The sequence below is a fragment of the Sebastes umbrosus genome, chromosome 5 (genome assembly GCF_015220745.1).
Source record: "Sebastes umbrosus isolate fSebUmb1 chromosome 5, fSebUmb1.pri, whole genome shotgun sequence".
Lineage (NCBI taxonomy): Eukaryota > Metazoa > Chordata > Actinopteri > Perciformes > Sebastidae > Sebastes > Sebastes umbrosus.
In genome coordinates this window covers 20598698-20610678 of record NC_051273.1, presented here as the reverse complement: position 1 = coordinate 20610678, position 11981 = coordinate 20598698, and the positions used below count along the sequence as shown (strand labels likewise).

General features: G+C 38.0%; 2 protein-coding genes across 2 annotated transcripts; both read right to left on the bottom strand.

Annotated features, from left to right (window-relative positions):
- Nucleotides 1-1122: 1122 nt before the first annotated feature.
- LOC119487982 (serine protease 57-like) lies at nucleotides 1123-4245 on the bottom strand. Its single transcript, XM_037769086.1, has 5 exons — nucleotides 4134-4245; nucleotides 3885-4038; nucleotides 2997-3126; nucleotides 1768-2028; nucleotides 1123-1517 (listed from the first exon to the last, which is right to left on the bottom strand). The coding sequence occupies exons 1-5, from the start codon at nucleotides 4177-4179 to the stop codon at nucleotides 1365-1367; spliced, it is 744 nt and encodes a 247-aa protein (XP_037625014.1). The 5' UTR covers nucleotides 4180-4245; the 3' UTR covers nucleotides 1123-1364.
- A 3813-nt stretch (nucleotides 4246-8058) lies between these two features.
- Nucleotides 8059-11287, bottom strand: LOC119488602 (serine protease 57-like). The gene is made up of 5 exons (XM_037770395.1): nucleotides 11176-11287; nucleotides 10927-11080; nucleotides 10039-10168; nucleotides 8810-9070; nucleotides 8059-8559 (listed from the first exon to the last, which is right to left on the bottom strand). The coding sequence occupies exons 1-5, from the start codon at nucleotides 11219-11221 to the stop codon at nucleotides 8407-8409; spliced, it is 744 nt and encodes a 247-aa protein (XP_037626323.1). The 5' UTR covers nucleotides 11222-11287; the 3' UTR covers nucleotides 8059-8406.
- Between the last annotated feature and the right edge of the window lie 694 nt (nucleotides 11288-11981).

The following is an 11981-nucleotide window of genomic DNA, read 5'->3' as shown; positions in this document are numbered from 1 at the left end:
TGAAAATCTTTGGTCTCAGGTTCCCTCAACAATCCTCATAAAATATGTATTTATAAAAGGGGAAATAAGGGGGAAAAAGCAAAATGATAATCTAAGGCATAAAATAGTGCAGTTAAAATATATATAAACATAAGTAAATATAAAATAGCAATGTAAATGTAAATTTGTAATTTAGTTGATGACAGTATTTCAGATGGGAAAACTGATGTATATGCATGGTGAGAAGTAATATAAGTACCCAGAGGTGTAAACTGGAATGTAGTATGTAATAATGAGAAGTAAAAATATATATACAGAGGTGTAGACAGGAATGTAAGGATGCATGCTAATTACATCTGTAAAATATAATTAAACCCACGCCTGCGCCTCTTTGTGAAGTATTTTTGGTCAAATTTCACCCTAAAACATTAGTAAGCACAAACTATTTGTATTATTCAAACCTTGTTGCAAATAGGAGCACTCGAAAGGCAGCATAGGTGATGACCACATTTTTTAATTATTTTGCATATTATCTGAATTCATATCAGTACCATGGGCATCATACAGTATAGTCTAGTCACACATTCACCGTGAGAATGGGCAAATGAGTGGGAATATGCTGGGCCTTCACTGATGTTTCATAGCGAGGTAGTCATACTTTGTCCCAACTGACAACTTACCTTACAGAAAAACAGTGTATTTTTAATGTCTTGAAATACGCCCCTCTCTGCACAACTTCAACAGAATGCAACACTATCACATGAACCTATATTATCATGACGTTAAGTTACTAATTACAGGTTATTAAATTTGTATATTCCGATTCCAATTTACAGAATATAAATGCACGATATCATCCAGCCGACTAAACAGACTGCATCCACTCAAGCTTGACTTGTAGTTCAACTGAATGCCACGCCTGCTTAGCTGTCCACCTATATTTATTTATTTATTTATTTATTTATTTATTTATTTATTTATTCATTTATTTAATGAAACTATTACATTTATGCTGCAAGGGCGAAGCTACCTACCAACCAAATATGCAAACATGAACAAAACATCGACCCATAAAATGCATTTTTCTTCAGTGGAACAGTGACACCAAATGAATGCATGGGAATTTGCCTTACTTTTTAATTTTTATTATTACATTCAACTCAGTATGCTTTTGAAACCAGAAAGAAAAGAGTTTTGCCGGACCTATTCAAATGCGTAATGTATAACAAAAGCATAATTTATTACCTCATCTAATTAACCAAAGCACTGCATGTTAAGCAGAAATAAAACAAAACATAACACCATGTTTGTGTATCATAAAGAGCCTTGTCTTGTCTTACATCCAAATTAAGCGTATTGACACATTACTATTCAATCTAATTTGCCTAATTGTTGTTCAACACGCTTGTAATCCATTTTCTGAAGCACGAAATGCATGTGTAGACATCAGGGGTCCTGGGGTCTCCGCATCGCCGGCCAGAGAAGGAGACGACGCCTGCTGCCTCTCCATCACACACCAGCGGACCGCCTGAATCCCCCTTAAACAGAAAAGATACACTTAACACAAGGTGTGTGTTTAAAATAGCCTGCGTCATTATATTTTCTGTGCTCAGTTTTAGTTGCATACTGTACACCTAAAATAAGGTGGCATCATTTTGCACCAGGAAAAAAATATATTTTTCTATTAACAAAAAGATGTTTAGTGTCCTTCCAACTTTACATACTAAAGAGAACTCCTTCAAAGGTTAGTTAGTTAGGTAGTGCCTTATCAATGTCTTGTTCTCTTACCGAACAGAATCCTTGAAAGGAGCTGCCCCCAACGCCACAAACCATAGTCCTGTTGATCCGAACACCTCTAGCTTTCCATCTCCTACGACATGTTCGCTGTGGCAGGGTGGTCACATTGACTTCCTGAAGGTTCTCAGGTAAGGTGCCGTTATCCCCTATGTCCCCCCAGCCAACTGTGATGCACTGACTGGCTGTATTCATCCTGCCCCTTTTCAGAGCGATCAGCTGTACTGCTTCAGTCAGTTGGGCGCTACCGTTGAGCTGAGACAAGGAGATTAATGGTAGAAAAATACAATAAATGTTAACACCTCTGAGACCCACAATACACCCGTCTTTAGGGGGAGATAGCAGGTCAGCAGTAGATGTCACATAGAAGTCATGTACATCATCTGAAAGCTTGGAATCTAAAGATTAATATGAAATAAAGCATGATAGAAGTATATGATGTCCATTCCCATGCTCTATTGAGTTTCATAAGTTGTTGCAGCAATTTTTGGGTTGATACCATTTGTTACACAGATTTGGTGCTAAATTTAACCATTTTTTACCACTCGAGAATTGATAAAAATTATCAATAATCCCTCGCAAAATTCCACATTAAGACACCAAGACCTTGAGGAACACCAAAGAAAAAGCCATGCTGTGATTTGGTATCAAAAACTTTTGACATTTAGAGATTTCTGCAAGAATTGAATTTTTAAGTGATTACATGGTGAGCACTTCTGTTCTGGAAACTGCTCAGAACCCCCTTATTGTCAATCTACCTAGGAAAGCCATCCATCCTCTGAATGCTCTAGCTCTCTAGTTTGTGGTTGTAAAGTATCATGAGGCTGTGATTATCCTAGAGGTCACCACAGGTCATACAGTGAGGTCAAGTTTTAAAAAATGGTACAATACAATACAATGAAATGGCTACTATGGGGACTAACATTATCACACATGAATACAATTGGGATCACTGGATCCACAAACTGCATGTGATTATCATAAAGGGGGCATGTCTGTAAAGGGGAGACTCTTGGGTACCCATAGAACCCATTTTCATTCACATATCTTGAGGCCAGAGGTCAAGAAACCCCTTTTAAAATAGTGAATAATTATTAATACCAAAATTTAGCCTAAATTTGTAGCGTTATTTAGCCAACGTGCAAACTAGAAACAATAATAAAGAGAATTCTTCTCTTAAAATCTGATATAGTGTAGTAAACAACAATTTAAGCTGTCCTTACCTTGAGGAGCATGATATCATTGGCAACTCCATCATAGTTGGGATGAGGAATGGATCTGACTGCACTGAACACCTGCGTTGTGGGTTCATTACCGGCCAGAGAATTAGCTCCAAGTATAACAGTGTATGGTCTAGAAATCACAGTTGAATGATGACAGAACATTAGATATGATGTTAATGCTGCTAATAATGATGAAGAAAACAAACTGACCCCTTTCAAAGCATAATTTAGGTTTTTAGATAGGGGAGAGCCGGTACGAAAGTTGCAATCTCCTCACCTCACCGCTAGATACTGCTAGATTCTACACACTGGACCTTAAATATTGTGTTATTCAGATAAAGGATAGAATGTTTGCAATCACATATTAACAAGGACATTGTCAGACATGTTTAATAAAAACAAGAATATAATAAACAATTCAAGTTTAACTTTCATCCCGACCGACAGGGTTGAAAGTATCGATGCACATCATCCGTTCAAAGTCAAATTATATCGAAGTTGTTCCACATTTGTACACGCTTGGTATTGATAAGAATACACATGACAAATGACATTTATCTGAAAAGTGTTACTTTTGTACCGCCTCTCCCCGACATTTCCTATCTGCAAATCAGTGCTTTCCATTCATTTCAGTTCAACAATCACCCTGCAGAGACTTCAAAGTGTTAGTAATTCACCACAGTGAACATTTGTCAACAGTGCTCGTAGCTTAGCTTCAGTTTGACCAAGAAATAAAAAAAAATGTAATGTTTTCAGTGATGGATTACTTGTGTCTGGCAAACTTTAAAGTTCCTGCAAGTTGATTTTCATACTGAATTGGCATGAAATGAAACAAGTGGCTGCAATGAAAAAAGGGAAAAGCATATTGGTCTGTTTTTGAATTCTTACATGGGTATCTGACAATGTGCTGCTGTGAGCACAAAGTCCTCTTTCACCAGGGCTCCCCCACAGTTGAGGCGACCTTGGACTTGCAGCGAGGCCATGTAGGGCCGCGATTTGGGGGCAGAGTCTCTGCCTCCAACAATATGAGAACCATCAGCTCCTGAAACACAAAATATCACTCATTATTCGCTTATCCAAGTTATTTTCGGTTTGTAGTAATTACAGATTTATATGTATTTACTATAGAGCGCTTACCATTTAGGACAAAGAGCAGCAGCAGTAGTACGAAGCCGGTTGCCATGGTCTCTGCTCAAATCCACACCTTCCACTCATGGTCTTATAGTTTCTAGAGAGGGAAATATCTTGCTTATGTTGTGGTCTTTATTGCTTCAGTGTGTTTGCTAACATGCCGTTGAGCTTTTTGTGAAGTTGTTGGTGAGATTACAGAAGATGTGGTTTTAGATTTTCAAAACAGGGTTGATGCAAGAAACCGGTGGCGTTAGAGATATAACGGCCATACTGAGGCCTGCAATGCTGCGAGGGTTCAAATTGCCATATCTGTCCCCCAAAAATCTACTTATGAACCAAAACTTAGACACTTGTTTAGCAAAGGTAAACATTTTGGATAAATGTTAAAGTCCACATAAATCAGACTGGCAAACCACGCCCCCTATTGGGGGAAAACAATCCCGTGTCCCTCGTAGATGTAACAGAGTATAGAGAAGAAGTTGAAACATGTCTCCAAACTTTAAACAAACCGGTAATAGTAATAACACTATACCGAAGAGTAATGTGTAGCGTAACAATAAATCCAAAACCGCTGATCTCTGATCTGTTCCCCTGCCGTGTCCTAAAAAAAGATCTAATAGAGGGGCTTTATGGCTCAAAGCTATAGACCAGACCAGCATGGCGTCATCGCAGAGGCTGCGCTCCCTTTTGGGGGAAAGAAACTTGCTGTCACAGGAGAGGAAATGACAAAAAGCTGTTGTGTAGCGGGTTAACCGAGGCTTTCACACTGAGATTTGGGGCACATACGATATGTTAATATTCACTGTCAGTGTGGTAAACGGCTAAATGATGCTGGTGACAGTGACTAGCATGGCTAGATAACATTAGCTTGAGTAGGAAGCTGCTGCAGTAATACAGTCATACATTAACGTTATAGCATCGTTGTTGGAGAAATTATTTAATAAACAGTCTCTGGTCATTCAGTTAAGAAGCAAATACCATTTATTAAGCAAATGCATTTGGGTCCATACAGCAGACAAGTCAGCGTACAAAGACAGAGAGCTCCCTCACTACATCATTCTTTATAATCTTGGTTCAGCCTTCCCTCCACTTTGTGACCCACACCTTCCGCCCTGCCTCTAAGTGGAAGATTCATTAAAAGAGTTACTGGTGATTATAATGTTTTGAAGGAGTGCGGCTTCTGCAGTAATACAGTCATACATTAACGTTATAGCGTCGTCCAACTAAATCTCAGTCCAGTTGGCTATTAACAGGTTGGTTATTTACAGACAACACTTAGCCTAACGTGATCCAATCAAATATGTATAGAAGTCTGGATAAGCAATATCCGGCCACTGTGTTGGACGGGGGAAGACTGAAGGGACATGACGGCGATCAACCTTAATTTATTAAGATATCATGAACGCTCAGGTTCAGGCAAGGTTGCTAGACATGTGTATAAAACAAACGTTTGTATAATGAGAGATGAATGCATACAAACTTGTCAAAATTACAATCCAAACAAACATCAAACTGCATGGAAGTGGGATCTTCGGTTTTCTTTCCCCCAAAAGGGGGCGCGGCCTTTACTTTTTGCAAAGTACCATCATCTGGCATTGTGCTGGTTCGATGCATGGTCTGAAATACACATATATAAGTTATTAACAGGTGACAAAAAGAAAATCGTGCAATGTGTGTGTGTTTATGTTGAGGATGCTTAAGTCGTGGTTTATTCCTCAGTGTTAGTGCTTAGATTTAAATCTTGCAAAGTGTTATGAGAGTTAAGTCACTTTCCTCTTTTCATCAGGGTTACATCATGTTTAGTGTTAAAATTAGCATTCTGAAGAAAGGTTGTGGTTTTGTGTAATGCAACTGTAGACATCTGCTCTAATGTGCAACATTTCTCATGAAAGTTGTTGATGAAAGTACATGTCGCCATTTTTATATTTTAGTAACACCGTTTAGCTCAACTGAACACGAGAAAACTAATTGGTTTTATTGACTTAAATACCATTTTACAGTATATCTTGTTTGTACATGGAATGGCCGTATTTAGTCAGCTCTATTTGGATGAATTTAATAAGTAGATAACACAGATGCCCTTTTTGTGGACCTAATTGACACAGCCCACTCGGACATTTCTTTGAATTGCGTGACAAACTAGCTGAACCACAGTAACCACAGTTTCGATGCTCACACAAACACCAGACTTCAACATGTCTTTAAAGGAACAGTGTGTAGCATCTAGAAGGATCTATTGGCAGAAGAGGAATATAATACTAACCCATTTGTGCCCAAAGGAAAAAGTACATGATAAAAAGCGACCACAACAAGCGAAGTGAGGCTGGATATTCTGTGACGCCAGAGTTACCTAGACGTGACTTAAAGGGGCAGAGTTTTAAACTATCAAGCATCAAATGTAAGGTTTATTATTGTTTTTTCCAATTTCACTCTTAAAATTTGAATGTCATTGTCTATGACAATATTTTATTAATATTATTAATTATTTATTTTATACAATTATTTATCTTAAGAAAATCAACAACACTAAAATGATTAATACACAAGGTTCTTTACTTGTCAACGGTCTGCAGGACAGATACTAATGCACTATACTCACTTTTAACAGTCTCTTCTGCACTATATTCATTTTTTAATAGTCGTGTATCACAGCTGTTACCCTGCACTATATTCAGTTTTAACAGTTTTCTTCATCTCCTTGTATTTTTATATCTGGTATATTTGTTTTGTACTTTGTACTTTGCAGTACTAACTTTTTTACTGCCTTTTTACTAACATGTTTTGCACTATGGAACTGTGATGCTGGAAACTTGAATTTCCCTCGGGATCAATAAAGTTACTATCTATCTATCTATCTATCCATCCATCTATATGTCAATCCCAGCAAAGCAGTCATTTGCAATGAAAATCTTTGGTCTCAGGTTCCCTCAACAATCCTCATAAAATATGTATTTATAAAAGGGGAAATAAGGGGGAAAAAAGCAAAATGATAATCTAAGGCATAAAATAGTGCAGTTAAAATATATATAAACATAAATAAATATAAAATAGCAATGTAAATGTAAATTTGTAATTTAGTTGATGACAGTATTTCAGATGGGAAAACTGATGTATATGCATGGTGAGAAGTAATATAAGTACCCAGAGGTGTAAACTGGAATGTAGTATGTAATAATGAGAAGTAAAAATATATATACAGAGGTGTAGACAGGAATGTAAGGATGCATGCTAATTACATCTGTAAAATATAATTAAACCCACGCCTGCGCCTCTTTGTGAAGTATTTTTGGTCAAATTTCACCCTAAAACATTAGGAAGCACAAACTATTTGTATTATTCAAACCTTGTTGCAAATAGGAGCACTCGAAAGGCAGCATAGGTGATGACCACATTTTTTAATTATTTTGCATATTATCTGAATTCATATCAGTACCATGGGCATCATACAGTATAGTCTAGTCACACATTCACCGTGAGAATGGGCAAATGAGTGGGAATATGCTGGGCCTTCACTGATGTTTCATAGCGAGGTAGTCATACTTTGTCCCAACTGACAACTTACCTTACAGAAAAACAGTGTATTTTTAATGTCTTGAAATACGCCCCTCTCTGCACAACTTCAACAGAATGCAACACTATCACATGAACCTATATTATCATGACGTTAAGTTACTAATTACAGGTTATTAAATTTGTATATTCCGATTCCAATTTACAGAATATAAATGGACGATATCATCCAGCCGACTAAACAGACTGCATCCACTCAAGCTTGACTTGTAGTTCAACTGAATGCCACGCCTGCTTAGCTGTCCACCTATATTTATTTATTTATTTATTTATTTATTTATTTATTTATTTATTTATTTATTTATTCATTTATTTAATGAAACTATTACATTTATGCTGCAAGGGCGAAGCTACCTACCAACCAAATATGCAAACATGAACAAAACATCGACCCATAAAATGCATTTTTCTTCAGTGGAACAGTGACACCAAATGAATGCATGGGAATTTGCCTTACTTTTTAATTTTTATTATTACATTCAGCTCAGTATGCTTTTGAAACCAGAAAGAAAAGAGTTTTGCCGGACCTATTCAAATGCGTAATGTATAACAAAAGCATAATTTATTACCTCATCTAATTAACCAAAGCACTGCATGTTAAGCAGAAATAAAACAAAACATAACACCATGTTTGTGTATCATAAAGAGCCTTGTCTTGTCTTACATCCAAATTAAGCGTATTGACACATTACTATTCAATCTAATTTGCCTAATTGTTGTTCAACACGCTTGTAATCCATTTTCTGAAGCACGAAATGCATGTGTAGACATCAGGGGTCCTGGGGTCTCCGCATCGCCGGCCAGAGAAGGAGACGACGCCTGCTGCCTCTCCATCACACACCAGCGGACCGCCTGAATCCCCCTTAAACAGAAAAGATACACTTAACACAAGGTGTGTGTTTAAAATAGCCTGCGTCATTATATTTTCTGTGCTCAGTTTTAGTTGCATACTGTACACCTAAAATAAGGTGGCATCATTTTGCACCAGGAAAAAAATATATTTTTCTATTAACAAAAAGATGTTTAGTGTCCTTCCAACTTTACATACTAAAGAGAACTCCTTCAAAGGTTAGTTAGTTAGGTAGTGCCTTATCAATGTCTTGTTCTCTTACCGAACAGAATCCTTGAAAGGAGCTGCCCCCAACGCCACAAACCATAGTCCTGTTGATCCGAACACCTCTAGCTTTCCATCTCCTACGACATGTTCGCTGTGGCAGGGTGGTCACATTGACTTCCTGAAGGTTCTCAGGTAAGGTGCCGTTATCCTCTATGTCCCCCCAGCCAACTGTGATGCACTGACTGGTTGTATTCATCCTGCCCCTTTTCAGAGCGATCAGCTGTACTGCTTCAGTCAGTTGGGCGCTACCGTTGAGCTGAGACAAGGAGATTAATGGTAGAAAAATACAATAAATGTTAACACCTCTGAGACCCACAATACACCCGTCTTTAGGGGGAGATAGCAGGTCAGCAGTAGATGTCACATAGAAGTCATGTACATCATCTGAAAGCTTGGAATCTAAAGATTAATATGAAATAAAGCATGATAGAAGTATATGATGTCCATTCCCATGCTCTATTGAGTTTCATAAGTTGTTGCAGCAATTTTTGGGTTGATACCATTTGTTACACAGATTTGGTGCTAAATTTAACCATTTTTTACCACTCGAGAATTGATAAAAATTATCAATAATCCCTCGCAAAATTCCACATTAAGACACCAAGACCTTGAGGAACACCAAAGAAAAAGCCATGCTGTGATTTGGTATCAAAAACTTTTGACATTTAGAGATTTCTGCAAGAATTGAATTTTTAAGTGATTACATGGTGAGCACTTCTGTTCTGGAAACTGCTCAGAACCCCCTTATTGTCAATCTATCTAGGAAAGCCATCCATCCTCTGAATGCTCTAGCTCTCTAGTTTGTGGTTGTAAAGTATCATGAGGCTGTGATTATGCTAGAGGTCACCACAGGTCATACAGTGAGGTCAAGTTTTAAAAAATGGTACAACACAATACAATGAAATGGCTACTATGGGGACTAACATCATCACACATGAATACAGTTGGGATCACTGGATCCACAAACTGCATGTGATTATCATAAAGGGGGCATGTCTGTAAAGGGGAGACTCTTGGGTACCCATAGAACCCATTTTCATTCACATATCTTGAAGTCAGAGGTCAAGAAACCCCTTTTAAAATAGTGAATAATTATTAATATCAAAATTTAGCCTAAATTTGTAGCGTTATTTAGCCAACGTGCAAACTAGAAACAATAATAAAGAGAATTCTTCTCTTAAAATCTGATATAGTGTAGTAAACAACAATTTAAACTGTCCTTACCTTGAGGAGCATGATATCATTGGCAACTCCATCATAGTTGGGATGAGGAATGGATCTGACTGCACTGAACACCTGCGTTGTGGGTTCATTACCGGCCAGGGAATTAGCTCCAAGTATAACAGTGTATGGTCTAGAAATCACAGTTGAATGATGACTGAACATTAGATATGATGTTAATGCTGCTAATAATGATGAAGAAAACAAACTGACCCCTTTCAAAGCATAATTTAGGTTTTTAGATAGGGGAGAGCCAGTACGAAAGTTGCAATCTCCTCACCTCACCGCTAGATACTGCTAGATTCTACACACTGGACCTTAAATATTGTGTTATTCAGATAAAGGATAGAATGTTTGCAATCACATATTAACAAGGACATTGTCAGACATGTTTAATAAAAACAAGAATATAATAAACAATTCAAGTTTAACTTTCATCCCGACCGACAGGGTTGAAAGTATCGATGCACATCATCCGTTCAAAGTCAAATTATATCGAAGTTGTTCCACATTTGTACACGCTTGGTATTGATAAGAATACACATGACAAATGACATTTATCTGAAAAGTGTTACTTTTGTACCGCCTCTCCCCGACATTTCCTATCTGCAAATCAGTGCTTTCCATTCATTTCAGTTCAACAATCACCCTGCAGAGACTTCAAAGTGTTAGTAATTCACCACAGTGAACATTTGTCAACAGTGCTCGTAGCTTAGCTTCAGTTTGACCAAGAAATAAAAAAAAATGTAATGTTTTCAGTGATGGATTACTTGTGTCTGGCAAACTTTAAAGTTCCTGCAAGTTGATTTTCATACTGAATTGGCATGAAATGAAACAAGTGGCTGCAATGAAAAAAGGGAAAAGCATATTGGTCTGTTTTTGAATTCTTACATGGGTATCTGACAATGTGCTGCTGTGAGCACAAAGTCCTCTTTCACCAGGGCTCCCCCACAGTTGAGGCGACCTTGGACTTGCAGCGAGGCCATGTAGGGCCGCGATTTGGGGGCAGAGTCTCTGCCTCCAACAATATGAGAACCATCAGCTCCTGAAACACAAAATATCACTCATTATTCGCTTATCCAAGTTATTTTCGGTTTGTAGTAATTACAGATTTATATGTATTTACTATAGAGCGCTTACCATTTAGGACAAAGAGCAGCAGCAGTAGTACGAAGCCGGTTGCCATGGTCTCTGCTCAAATCCACACCTTCCACTCATGGTCTTATAGTTTCTAGAGAGGGAAATATCTTGCTTATGTTGTGGTCTTTATTGCTTCAGTGTGTTTGCTAACATGCCGTTGAGCTTTTTGTGAAGTTGTTGGTGAGATTACAGAAGATGTGGTTTTAGATTTTCAAAACAGGGTTGATGCAAGAAGCCGGTGGCGTTAGAGATATAACGGCCATACTGAGGCCTGCAATGCTGCGAGGGTTCAAATTGCCATATCTGTCCCCCAAAAATCTACTTATGAACCAAAACTTAGACACTTGTTTAGCAAAGGTAAACATTTTGGATAAATGTTAAAGTCCACATAAATCAGACTGGCAAACCACGCCCCCTATTGGGGGAAAACAATCCCGTGTCCCTCGTAGATGTAACAGAGTATAGAGAAGAAGTTGAAACATGTCTCCAAACTTTAAACAAACCGGTAATAGTAATAACACTATACCGAAGAGTAATGTGTAGCGTAACAATAAATCCAAAACCGCTGATCTCTGATCTGTTCCCCTGCCGTGTCCTAAAAAAAGATCTAATAGAGGGGCTTTATGGCTCAAAGCTATAGACCAGACCAGCATGGCGTCATCGCAGAGGCTGCGCTCCCTTTTGGGGGAAAGAAACTTGCTGTCACAGGAGAGGAAATGACAAAAAGCTGTTGTGTAGCGGGTTAACCGAGGCTTTCACACTGAGATTTGGGGCACATACGATATGTTAATATTCACTGTCAGTGT